We start from the raw sequence: 12,940 nt of genomic DNA, 5'->3' as shown, positions 1-12,940 counted from the left end.
CTCCTTTCTAATTACAAGTATTTTTGTAACGCCCTTCTTTTGTCGTTGCTGCAGTGACCAACGTAAACATACTCATAACGCCCGCCACCGGAGTCGCATGATCGATTTCCGATCGCACGTTCGATATGTATCGTGTGGACCCAGCGACTTCGATCAATCTTCAATCATTCTTGGAAGCTGCGTACATGTTTGAATGCCCGGTCTGTGTGCCGGCACCTCAGTTTGTGACGAAAGCAAGTGATCCTACTGCGCATAGCGCCGAGTAAATGAACCACTGGATTGTTGTGGCGATCAGCGGCGGTGTCTAGGCAACAGCCGTTTCCTCTCAGGCTGCGGCTCGGGTCGTTTCCGCGATGGCCAGGGTGGCGCGGAGGCTGGTGCTGCCTCTGCTCGTGGTCATGATCGTGGGGGCCGTGTTCTGCACCGAACGACGCGCCTGCCGCCACCGGAAAGAGCCGTCTGAGGATGAGCTGCTGGAGGACGAGCCGGAGACCGAAACCAAGGTGAGCTCACCGACTCAACAGCAACTTACTCTCTGTTTTCACCAACGTGAAGGTAACAACTGCTGTGGTGTCCTTTCTTGGCGTGAATTTTGAATTACGATTCTTTACAGCGTTTATCGTCACTTTCGTTGTGGAATTTCTCTGCTGGAAAAATTAGTACACCCTTTTAGAGGTTTCCAATTAACTCAAAATTTATTGTTACAACAGTGTAGATGTAGTTCATGAAATGACTGCATTTGCAGATCAATGGCACAAGCGATTCTGAGGTACCAGGTATTGACTCATGCTGAAACACACGTGGGTAATTTCCAAGATGGTTGCCTATCGAAGTCGCGGGGTTCAAAAGATACATATCGAACGTGCGATCGTAAATCGATCATGTAACTCTGGTGGCGGGTGTAATGAGTATGTTTACGGTGGTCACTACAGCAACAACAAAATAAGAGCGTTACAAATATACTTCTAATTACAAAGGAGACGATTTACCTTACTGGTCGTCGGTTTTGTCGTCATGTGAAAGGCCATTACGCTGGTCTGGATGGATAATTTGGAAGAGTTGAACCAAGTATTCTTCCTTATACTCGTTCGTTTTCCGCTCTGTCCGCAATGAAATTGTAACGGTATTTCAGCATCGAAACTGTTCTTACGAAGTTTTACACACCTCACACCTCCACAGTCTACACAGTTCCTCCTTTCGTCGTCCGGTACTACTCCATATTTGCGACAAAAAGTCGAACAATTTTCTATGGGGGATAAGCATGGAATGATTTTCCCATGTGAGAGAATCCGCCGGAGAAACGTCAAGAGCCGGCCGCGGTGGTCTCGCGGTTCTAGGGGCGCAGTCCGGAACCGTGCGACTGCTACGGTCGCAGGTTCGAATCCTGCCTCGGGCATGGATGTGTGTGATGTCTTTAGGTTAGTTAGGTTAAAGTAGTTCTTAGTTCTAGCGGTCTGATGACCACAGCAGTTGAGTCCCATAGTGCTCAGAGCCATTTTTTGAAACGTCAAGAACACCAGATATCCCACTCACTATCAACATAAATCGTCTGGGTTTCACTAGCAACTTGAAAATAATTGCCGGCTGGAGTGGCCGTGCGGTTCTAGACGCTACAATCTGGAACCGAGCGACCGCTACGGTCGCAGGTTCGAATCCTGCCTCGGGCATGGATGTGTGTGGTGTCCTTAGGTTAGTTAGGTTTAATTAGTTCTACGTTCTAGGCAACTGATGACCTCAGAAGTTAAATCGCATAGTGCTCAGAGCCATTTGGACCATTTTGAAAATAATTCGCAGAGGTATGTAATTTACTGTAACTAAGGGAACGACGGAAAACAGATAAAAATGACTATCACAAATAATTGATCATAACGCCTGCCACCATAGTCACATGATCGATTTACGATCGCACGTTCGATATGTATCGTTTGCGCCCCGCGACTTCGATAGGCAGTCATTCTTGGAAATTACCCACACGTGTTAATACTTGGCGTTGCCTCCACAGGCGGCAATGCAGGTTCTGACTTTGGCATTCCAGTCGATCGTACAGATGGGCAGTACTGTCATAGAAAACGTTATTCCGTGCCTGCTCGACCTGTCCACGTAGTTCTGCAGGAGTTGTCGGTTGACGAGTTGCGAGAGTCACTTCTCGTCCCACCATATTCCACATGTGCTCGATTGGAGACAATTCTTGAGATTGTGGTGGCGAGGGAAGTTACTGCACGTCAAGTAGAGCACGTTAAGTTTCATGGACAGTGTGTGGGCGAGTATTAGCCTGTTGGAACAACACATCAACATTCCTGTTGCAAGAATGGAAAAGAACGGGTCTAACCACAATCTGCATACCCCGAGTGCTGCTAAGCGCCCCCCCATCTCAAACACCAAGGATAAATTCTAGCGTCCGATACCACCCGTCGGCTTTGACCAATGACGTCATACGTAAGGGCCGGCCGCGGTGGTCTCGCGGTTCTAGGCGCGCAGTCCGGAACCGTGCGACTGCTACGGTCGCAGGTTCGAATCCTGCCTCGGGCATGGATGTATGTGATGTCCTTAGGTTAGTTAGGTTTAAGTAGTTCTAAGTTCTAGGGGACTAATGACCACAGCAGTTGAGTCCCATAGTGCTCAGAGCCATTTGAACCATCATACGTAAGGCAAAGATGCTGCAATGGACAATCTATGAATGTAACAGATCATACTCTTAAACGAATGTAGCATGCCATAAAATAATACATTTAACGCGACTATTATTTACGCGCGAATTTCGTTTAAACGAACTGAAGATGACTGAAATAAATAAGAACACGAGAGCAATTACAAGTGAATATATGTTATATTTTCCACACGCACTGCAAGAACGATCTAAATAATGAACCGTCGAATAATTGGAATCGGTAACTAGAAGCAACCTATGTAGGAGGTCATTTCTAGTTACCGATTCCAACATTACTGTTTGTTGGGCAAAACTATTATAACATATCAGAAACGTGCTTACAAACGATCTTGTTAGTGAACTACAGTTCGTACTTTCTCTTTCCAAAATGTGACTCATCTACTTCAAATATAACGCCTGCACCCCCCCCCCCCCCGTCCCCCGCCACCAATGACCCCCTATACTTAATAAGTTTCCCGCAGACTTCTCTACAAAACACGAACCAGTCGACTACAGTGCCACACGAGACCCCTGCTTCGTGCATGACAGATTTGCAAGAATGTTGACAGCAAAAATAGTAGGTTAGCATGACAATTACTTCTAAATTCATACCGAGCGAGGAGGCGCAGTGGTTAGACACTGGACTCGCATTCGGGAGGACGACGGTTCAACCCCGCGTCCGGCCATCCTGATTTAGGTTTTCCGTGATTTCCCTAAATCGCTCCAGGCAAATGCCGGAATGGTTCCTTCGAAAGGGCACGGCCGACTTCCTTCCCCGTCCTTCCCTAATCCAATGACACCGATGACCTTGCTGTCTGGTCTCCTTCCCCAAACAACCCAACCTAACCTCAACCCAACTTCTAAATTCAGCCTCGATCTTTCAAACGACGTCCCCCTGCGTATGGATCTCCATATATTATTTTTTCTGTACCTCCACATGTATTCGTCGGAAGTTCGTGATAACGCAACCTTCGTCAAAACCATATATTTCCACAGACACTGCACTTACAAAATTCAGCAATGACGCTCAATGATTGCAAAAATTTTATAGTTGATTTACGATCACTCATTTTCTGTAGCAGAATTTTCGCAGTAAAAACAACTGACTCATCCATAACGAACAGTGTGAGAAATCAAGACCTCCTAATCACGCCTACTTATAAATCATGACTACTTTCATTAACAAAAGATGCCGAAAACAAATTACGAGACCAAAACAAAACAACCTACATCGAAGTTTTAATATACGCGCGTAACGAGGAAACCGAGAGAAATCATTTAACGTTCATCGACAGCAGTCTGCGGCACAGACAAAATAACGTCACACATTACGTCATTGGTCCAAGCCGACTGGTGGTATCGGACACTAGAACTGATCCAACACCAAAGGTGTAGGACAGTTGTGGCTTATTGCTCCCCAGACTGTAAGGCCTGAGGTGGGGCCAGTCTGTCCTGGACAAATGCGCTCAACAAGACAGCTGTCACCAAGTTTAGATCACGCACGTAAACGACTGTCACTTGCGAGCGGGTAGAATCTGCTTTCGTCGCTGAAGACTGCGGCCCGCCATCCACCTTCCAAGCGATCCTTTGACGGAACAAGTCAAGCCGTGCGGCATGAGTGGGAGATGAGCTAGAGGCGTGCGTGCTAGTAGTCCCACAGCTAGTAAGTGATTCACAACAGTTCGTGTTGACACGTCTGGGGCTCACAAGTCCTCTTATCTGTACTGTGGTCGCTGTACGATCTGACACTGCTGCCCTTACAACAGGATGATCCTGAAGGGCGTCTGTGCTACATGGACGTTAAAAGCGGTGGCTCGTTTTTATTTTACAGGTTATTCTTTCTTGCTGTAGGGGCTATGACTTTTGATATTTTTTGTCTAAACCAGCAAGGTAAAATAGAGGCCACTATTTCCACCACATCAAGTGGATTTAGTGCTCACGTTCTCACACTGAACCGTAAACATTTCCTAGTTTATCAATGGGGAATAGTTGAATATGATTACTACTGTTATCGGTGCCATTCGTGCAATGGTCGTGCCAGACGCGCGATATTAAATCTTTATACTATCGTTAGTGAAAGATGTATGAGACAGGCGAAATTCCATCAGACTTCAAGAAGAATATAATAATTCCAATCCCAAAAAAATCAGGTGTTGACAGATGTGAAAATCACCGAACTATCAGTTTAATAAGTCACAGCTGCAAAATACTAACACGAATTCTTTACATAGGAATGGAAAATCTGGTAGAAGCCGACCTAAGGGAAGTTCAGTTTGGATTCCGTACAAATGTTGGAACATGTGAGGCAATACTGACCCTACGACTTACCTTAGAAGAAAGATTAAGGAAAGGCAAACCCACGTTTCTAGCATTTGTTGACTCAGAGAAAGCTTTTGGCAATGTTGACTGGAATACTCTCTTTCAAATTCTAAAGGTGGCAGGGGTAAAATACAGGGAGCGAAAAGCTATTTACAATTTGTACAGAAACTAGAGGGCAGTTATAAGAGTCGAGGGGCATGAAACGGAAGCAGTGGTTGGGAAAGGAGTGAGACAGGGTTGTAGCCTCTCCCCGGTGCTATTCAATCTGTATATTGAGCAAGCCGTAAAGGAAACAAAAGATAAATTCGGCATAGGAATTAAAATCCATGGAGAAGAAATAGAAACTTTGAGGTTCGCCGATGACAGTAATTCTGTCAGAGACAGCAAAGGACATGAAAGAGCAGTTGAACGGAATGGACAATGTCTTGAAAGGAGGGTACAAGATGAACATCAACAAAAGCAAAACAAGAATAATGGAATTTAGTCGAATTAAATCGGGTGATGCTGAGGGAATTAGATTAGGAAATAAGACACTTAAAATAGTAAAGGAGTATTGCTATTTGGGGAGCAAAATAACTGATGATGGTCGAAGTAGAGAGGATATAAAATGTAGACTGGCAATGGCAAGGGAAGCGTTTCTGAAGGAGAGAAATTTGTTAACATTGAGTATCGATTTAAGTGTCAGGAAGACGTTTCTGAAAGTATTTGTATGGAGTGTAGCCATGTATGGAAGTGAAACATGGACGATAAATAGTTTAGACGAGAAGAGAATACAAGATTTCGAAATGTGGCGCTACAGAAGAATGCTGAAGATTAGATGGGTAGATCACATAACTAATGAGGAGGTATTGAATAGAATTGGGGAGAAGAGGAGTTTGTGGCACAACTTGACCAGAAGAAGGGATCCGTTGGTAGGACATGTTTTGAGGCATCGTAGAGGGAGACCAAGAGAAGAATACACTAAGCAGATTGAGAATGATGTAGGCTGTAGTAGGTACTGGGAGATGAAGAAGCTTGCACAGGATAGAGTAGCTTGGAGAGCTGCATCACACCAGTCTCAGGACTGAAGACCACAACAACAACAACAACTATCGTTAGTGGCGCGAGACCTGCACCTTATAGCAACCGTTATAGTTCTGCGTTATTCTGTTAGACTAGGGGTGAGTTCACGTAAGAAAAGAGAGAGAATGTAAGATTAACGGACTCACTTATTAAACAGTTGAGAATCGAACAATAATACAACCAAATAGGGGTGGGGGGGGCAGAAAAAAATGGCTCTGAGCACTATGGGACCTAACTGCTGAGGTCATAAGTCCCCTAGAAGTTAGAACTACTTAAACCTAACTAACCTAAGGACATCACACACATCCATGCCCGAGGCAGGATTCGAACCTGCGACATTGGCGGTCGCGCGGTTCGAGACTGTAGCGCCTAGAACCGCTCGGCCACTCAGGCCGGCGGGGGGAAGAAAGATTCGAGTTCAGCAGCCTGCCCCAAAATACGTTCATAACCAGCCACGATAGCAGGAGGAAAGGAATTTTAGTAACGATCGCCGTATTATCAAATAGAATCCCATTTAGTAAAGGAAGGCATTGCCGGCGTGCAACGACCACCACCATGAAACAGCCAAGGACCAAGGAAGATGCTACTGTGCGTGAATCGCTAGGCAGCCTCCCGTACTGAAGGAATAAAAGCCGCAAGGCGCGGACTATTCACAATGACCTATCAGGTTCCCTCTGGGCCGCAGGGCGCGAATCTACAGTGCACGTCGGCGCTCTTGCTTACCGATGTTCATCTCCTGGAAGCGGCACCTCCGGTCTCCAGCACGGTCACACTATAACTGCCGTACCGCCCCTTTGTCCACCACCCATCCGCGGAGGGCGGTTGGCGCCTGCCCGCGGAAAACGGGCGCCCACCTGTACTGGCCAATCACATGGCCCGAATTTCACAGGTTGGCGACCTCGCGACGCTAAAATTGAGCAGAAATAGCGTTTAGAAGGTTGGTAAGGCAGGTTGGGGAACTGAGAACAGAAGAAACTTTGGCCACTACTGAACTTTCAAACGACACCACGTTCTACCCAGGCGATCGGTAAAAGGATGGGAAACGGGAAGCCACCATGGCTGCTAGGAAGACTGCTGCTCTCGCCCATAAATAAAGAAAATTCCTGGCGCCAAGCTCCTCTCACAGATCAGCGTGAGACAAACTGTGAAAATCGTCAAATTAATCAGGCAACCCATAGAAATTATTAATATTGCCTGAATTATTATTTTACCGTATACCAGAATGCTGGGATTAGGAATATGAAATACGAGCACTGAATGGTGAATGAAGTGCACGTCTTTCAACGTCCAGAACCTCATCTATGAGTGTGAGAATGTTCATATGACCACTGATACCAGCAGCGTTGATCAACTGATTCAGTACACCCTATTTGTGCGGCAGGTCTTCGAAAGGACCATACCGCCTCTCGGAAGGCCACAGTTTGACCCTTTTCAAACTCGCTCAGTTGACTGTATGAAGCTCGAGTGTATCTCTGTGGCATGGTTGCCTGCTTGCTTCCCTGGCTGCGAGCGTTCAGTATTAAAGGCCAGACACAGATGGTATTGTGGTGGCTATGTCACTACGCTATCTGTTGGAGGTCAATGTTGAAACCATTACCAGTAAATTTAATATCCCCCAGGTGGCTTAGGTGTCATCGGATCAAAATCAACGTCCTGTTCCCAGGTGTACTAATATTCTTTCTGGCAATGTCTGTTTCTCGGCTGAGTCCAAGAAACAAAATGTTGTCTCTCCTGTTTTACTAGGAATTCACTGCTCGGCAAAACTTATGGACGAGGTATATAGAGTGACATAAAATATTGACTATCCTGTAAAAATAACAAAAACGCGGTAGCATGTATCCAGAGCTCCTCCAGTGGGGCACAGAAATTTGGAGGTTACATGGCGTGAGCTCATACTGACTATAACGGCAAATGTGATTGTCCGCGCTACACGAGGCAGTTGAATTAATGGGAAAACACAATGTGCGTCAGTCAGCGAGCACTTACGATGTTCATCCTCACAATATGGCCCGAAGACAAAATTTGGATGACCTCAAACGGGGAAGAACCGTCGAAAAACTGGAAAAAGAACAAAGTGTGACGAGTGTGGCCCAGGAGTTTGGTATTGTCTACAGTATTGTTTCAGGATAGGGAGCGTTCCGAACCACAGACACTGCTTCCCAAAAGAGATGACTTCGTAGACCACGGTCGTCTGCAAGGGACCCACGCCGAACAAGGGGTTTAATTGCAACTACATTTAACTGGACTGCAAAGAATCCAGTCTCACGCTCCACAGTGTCACGGCGACTGTATGGGGATGGCATTTTTGCCTGACGACCAGTACCTAGTGTACATTGGATGTACCGTCTGCCGTGGTGGCAAGAGCACAGGAACGGGAGAAACGAAGAGAGAGGGCGCGTGTTTTTCTCAGATGAGAGCAGATTCACCCTGAGCAGTGATTCTGGACCCTCCCTCACAATACGAGAGGTGTGAACACTTTAGCGCACGTATGAGCACTGTCGCACCTGATCGTTTTGGTGGTCCAGGTTTTATGATGTGGGGAGTGACACTGTTGCAGGGGGGGGGGGGGGGGGAGATTTCCAATGTGAGTCATTCCAGGTGTAATTTCGGCCCTGACTTCACTTTTATAGACAACAATGTGCGACCGCACTGAGCAGACGGAGGAGTTCTTGGAAGGAGAGAACATTCAGCGAGTGAACCAGCCTGCCTGTCCCCACGACTCAAATGCCATTGAGCGCGTGTGAGATGCAATGAGGGAACGTACTGTGGCACGCCCATGTGCACCAAAGACAATTCAGACATTGTCATCCACGCTGCTGGAAGAGTGGAACCCCCTACCAGAGGAACTCGTTACCATCTTTGGGCCACCATGGGAGCACGTTTCAGAACATACATTGCCGTCCGTGGTGATCACATACCCTATGAAGAACCATGTCTCACCTTTTGCAATGTCCAGGGGACCATCACAAATGGCGGTGACGTCAGCGTAATTATTGCTTTTGAATAAATGTGTCATTTGTGTTCGTCTCATTGCATATTCCTTTCAGTTGCCTTCAGTGTTATACTGTAGCAGTTCTTCCTATGTTTGTTCCAAGCTTCATCGAGCTATGTTACTTGGCAGTGACACATCATCGGAAAGTTACTTTCGTCCTTAAGTTTTCCACAGCAGTGTAATTTTTATCAGTTTATCAGGTATTTTTTCTTTGTGATATTTTTTAAATCCATTCTGGTTACACTGGTCCCCACAACGGGTGTAGTGTTTTGTTAAGATACTCAGTATTTTTTTTTTTTTTGATAAACAGCTAATGTTCTTCTAGTGTGACAACCACTTGGATTTACCACTGATACATACAAATATTTTAATTGCATGCTGCAGTCTCCGCTTGAGGTGTGTAGGTAAAATGTATTTTCCGTTACTAGATGCGATTTATTTACGATAAGTAATTTTTTAGTTCGACGTGATGTCAAACAAGTTGTAGAGCTTGTGTTTTCGATACCTCATTTGTTTCTTTCCAAGAAATGTTTGTCGTATTTCTAGGTGACTGATCATAATGGTGTTGCAATTCGATTTTTTTCACTTACGTAGTAAATTCTCGAAAAAAACTATATGTTTTGTCGAGGTTCCTGAATATCGCCAGTGATATGGTGCTACAACCCCTACCTTGTTTACTTCGTCTCTGGCCAAGGTCAACAGCTGGTTCAAAATGGTTTAAATGACTCGAGCACTATGGGACTTAACATCTGAGGTCTCAGTCCCCTAGACCTTAGAACTACTTAAACCTAACTAACCTAAGGACATCACACACATCGATGCCCGAGGCAGGATCCGAACCTGCGACCGTAGCAGTTGCACGGTTCCGGACTCAACAGCTGGTAATGCACTTTCCTCTTTATCCAGCTCACCCATTGCCATAAACCGCAAATACCTGCCGTCTTTTACGGATGATGTTGGATGTGAGACGAATGTTACGTACTGTCAGAATGGCGCCATTGTCGATGCAGCTTACCATGCATTTAAAATGCAGCAGCGTGCAGACATACACTGCGAACCCGAATTTCACTGACAACATTTCTGAGGTTGTTCAGTAATATTTTCAGAATCTTTTGGTACTAGGCATCATTGGTATCACGTAAATCGTTACAGAGTAGCTGCGTTTCATATCATGCATCACGTAGCATTCAACTGTAGTACACTGAATATATCTCCCCAACATTCCGTCAACGTTATCTGCAGACTGTGTTGTTAAGAAGCAAACACGTCCCATTCACTTGCTGTTGACAACAGTTATGCCCTCATTTATCTTCTCACTCAGGCATGGATTCAGTGTTGCTAGGTTGTGCTATGGTTTTGTTTTTCCAGCAATGTAATTCTACTGAGCTGTCACTGCAGTGCGACATCACAGTACTAAAACTGGCCCCTATGCATTGTGAAACTGCTCTCCCTTCTCCTGATTGATATTCATATTTTAGATATTATTCTCCGGGACATAACTTCGCCATATATCGAGGACTTTTGAAGAGCTCCATAGCTCTTGTAAATGGAGGAAACGGCATTTACATACCTAAATTCCACAGTATACAATGTCACGCGAAGCCCCCATGGGAATTTATCTTATTGACCCTAGAAGTTAATTGACTGCGCAACGGATATTAATACGTTCAAATGGTTCAAATGGCTCTGAGCACTATGTGACTTAACTTCTGAGGTCATCAGTCCCCTTGAACTTAGAACTACTTAAACCTAACTAACCTAAGGACATCACACACATCCATACCCGAGGCAGGATTCAAACCTGCGACTGTAGCGGTCGCGCGGTTCCAGACAGTAGCGCCTAGAACCGCTCGGCCACTCCGACCGGCGGATATTAATACGGAGGCCTCAAAGGCGACGATAGAGGGATCAAATGTCATTAAACATTTGTCACACATTTCGTAAGCAGAATCCTGTGTCTATCAGTGATTTCACAGAGGAGGCATAAATTCATCGGAATACATATGGAGGTAGAGGAAAAGCAAATCATATTTTATGGAGCAGATGTTTATTAATAACAAACTTCTTCCCTCGCACTGCGCACATCGTGCATTAAGAGGCAAAATGTCAACGTGGTTCCTTAACACGAAATGGAATTTTCATTTAACAGTTTTTACATGTAACTTCGGCACGGTGTCTTTGAGTAACATGGATACTCTATGGGTACTTTAGGAAGCGTAATGAACTCTGTTCCACAACACACGGTTATTCACGCGACCGGGTACTACGAGAGAAAATTACATATGCTGACCCCAAGCTCCTCCACACCAAATCTAAATGTCATTGACTGAGGCTGAAACGGCGGTCGGTCGGTCCTGACTGACCTGTCTGATACCAGACCGTCGGAGATTTGTATACCTGATACCGAGTCTGACAAAAAGACGCCAGTAATAGAAACGCATTCCAGAAGGAGCTTCTGCCCTGATGGAGAAACACTGGATTTATAGGCAAAAAAAAGAACTCACTTTTTAGTTTTGTTCCCACCCTTTTTTCAAATGAGTGGACTTAGTTCCTGAAGAACTGTTCTGGAAGGTGTAAAATATTCAAAAGCGGCCTCCACACCATCTTCATTGGGCTCAGAACATTTTCCAGTCACAAATTTGTTTATACGCAGGACTAGGTGAGCATCTGAGGGTGTCGAGTGTAGAGAACAGGGCGGACATTCTAGAACTGGTACTTCCAATCCCTCATTTTCCCTACTGCAAAACCACTTTAGTGGCCAGATCAGTTATACTGAGGGTAACTTTTAGTTTTCTTTGGCAATAAAAGCCTCTCCTCCCGTGCTTTCTCATCCGGATGGTTCAGAAGATCTGTGCAATATTCGTCTCCCACTGTTCTTTTTGTTTTACCCATTACCTGGCAATTCTTTCCGCATCCCAGAAAACACAGTCCGTAATTTTCCAGCATATGTGATCGATTTCACCCTTTTTCATGTTCAGACCAAACAATGGCTCTCAGCACTATGGGACTTAACATCTGAGGTCATCAGTCCCCTAGAACTTAGAACTACTTAAACCTAACTAACCTAAGGACATCACACACATCCATGCCCGAGGCATGATTCGAATCTGTGACCGTAGTAGTCGCGCGGTTCCGGACGGAAGCGCCTAGAACCGCTCGGCCACCGCGCCGGCTCATTTGCAGACCCATTGGCTTCTCCCCACGGCGTTCATTTCTATTTCGTTAATGGAATGACTTGGCGAACCCGAGGCTTCTAACCAACGACACATAAAACTAGCTCCTTTCTTATAAAATGGCCTACGAATTGCCGAGAATTCTTTTTACACGGTTGCTTTAGAATAGCCCTCAAAAAATTGCGGCAGCCAGCTTGCATTAATCTTTCCTGTTTTTAATTGTTCTTGTTAAATGTACCATACTACTCCACCTGATTTTCTGTAGTCGTCTTATATTTCATACGTGCACAACGGACAAAAAAAGTAGTGACCTCCTGCGGGCATCACCCTAATACCGTCTAACATTGCCTTTAGGTTCATAATAATGGCGTTAACTTGTCGAGGAAGCGATTCCCGTAGGGAAGTCCTATTGTCTAAGGTGCTATCCAAAGTACGATGCAGCTTGTCAGTTCCGACTATAAAAAATCATTGCCAGAAGCGAAAGAAGGGATAAGTGACAGAAAAAAAAAACCATTGGCGCGACCTGGACCGGTGTATTTATAGTTGGCACTTGCCCAATACGCCATTTTTAAGTTCTTTTTAAGGGATTCCTTTCTCCCCCGTCAGCCCTTGCAACTTAACTGCTTGTATAAAAAATTTTATCCATGATCGAGTCAGACTCAGCTGTGACGGAATGAAACACGGTAACAATTGTGGTTAATGCACGGCCTAAACTTTCGCATGGCTCTCTGAAGTAAGTGATAAGCG

General features: G+C 45.3%; 1 protein-coding gene across 1 annotated transcript in view; it reads left to right on the top strand.

Annotated features, from left to right (window-relative positions):
• Positions 1-246: 246 nt before the first annotated feature.
• Positions 247-12,940, top strand: part of LOC126335697 (uncharacterized) — a 30,380-nt gene continuing 17,686 nt past the window's right edge. Inside the window, exon 1 of the mRNA XM_049999156.1 lies at positions 247-503. Coding sequence (XP_049855113.1) covers positions 354-503 — 150 coding nt within the window. The 5' untranslated portion in view covers positions 247-353. The remainder of the gene's footprint in view (positions 504-12,940) is intronic.

This window comes from Schistocerca gregaria, chromosome 2 (assembly GCF_023897955.1).
Source record: "Schistocerca gregaria isolate iqSchGreg1 chromosome 2, iqSchGreg1.2, whole genome shotgun sequence".
Taxonomy (NCBI): domain Eukaryota; kingdom Metazoa; phylum Arthropoda; class Insecta; order Orthoptera; family Acrididae; genus Schistocerca; species Schistocerca gregaria.
The sequence above is the reverse complement of the archived record's forward strand: the minus strand, read 5'-3'. Positions and strand labels throughout refer to the sequence as shown.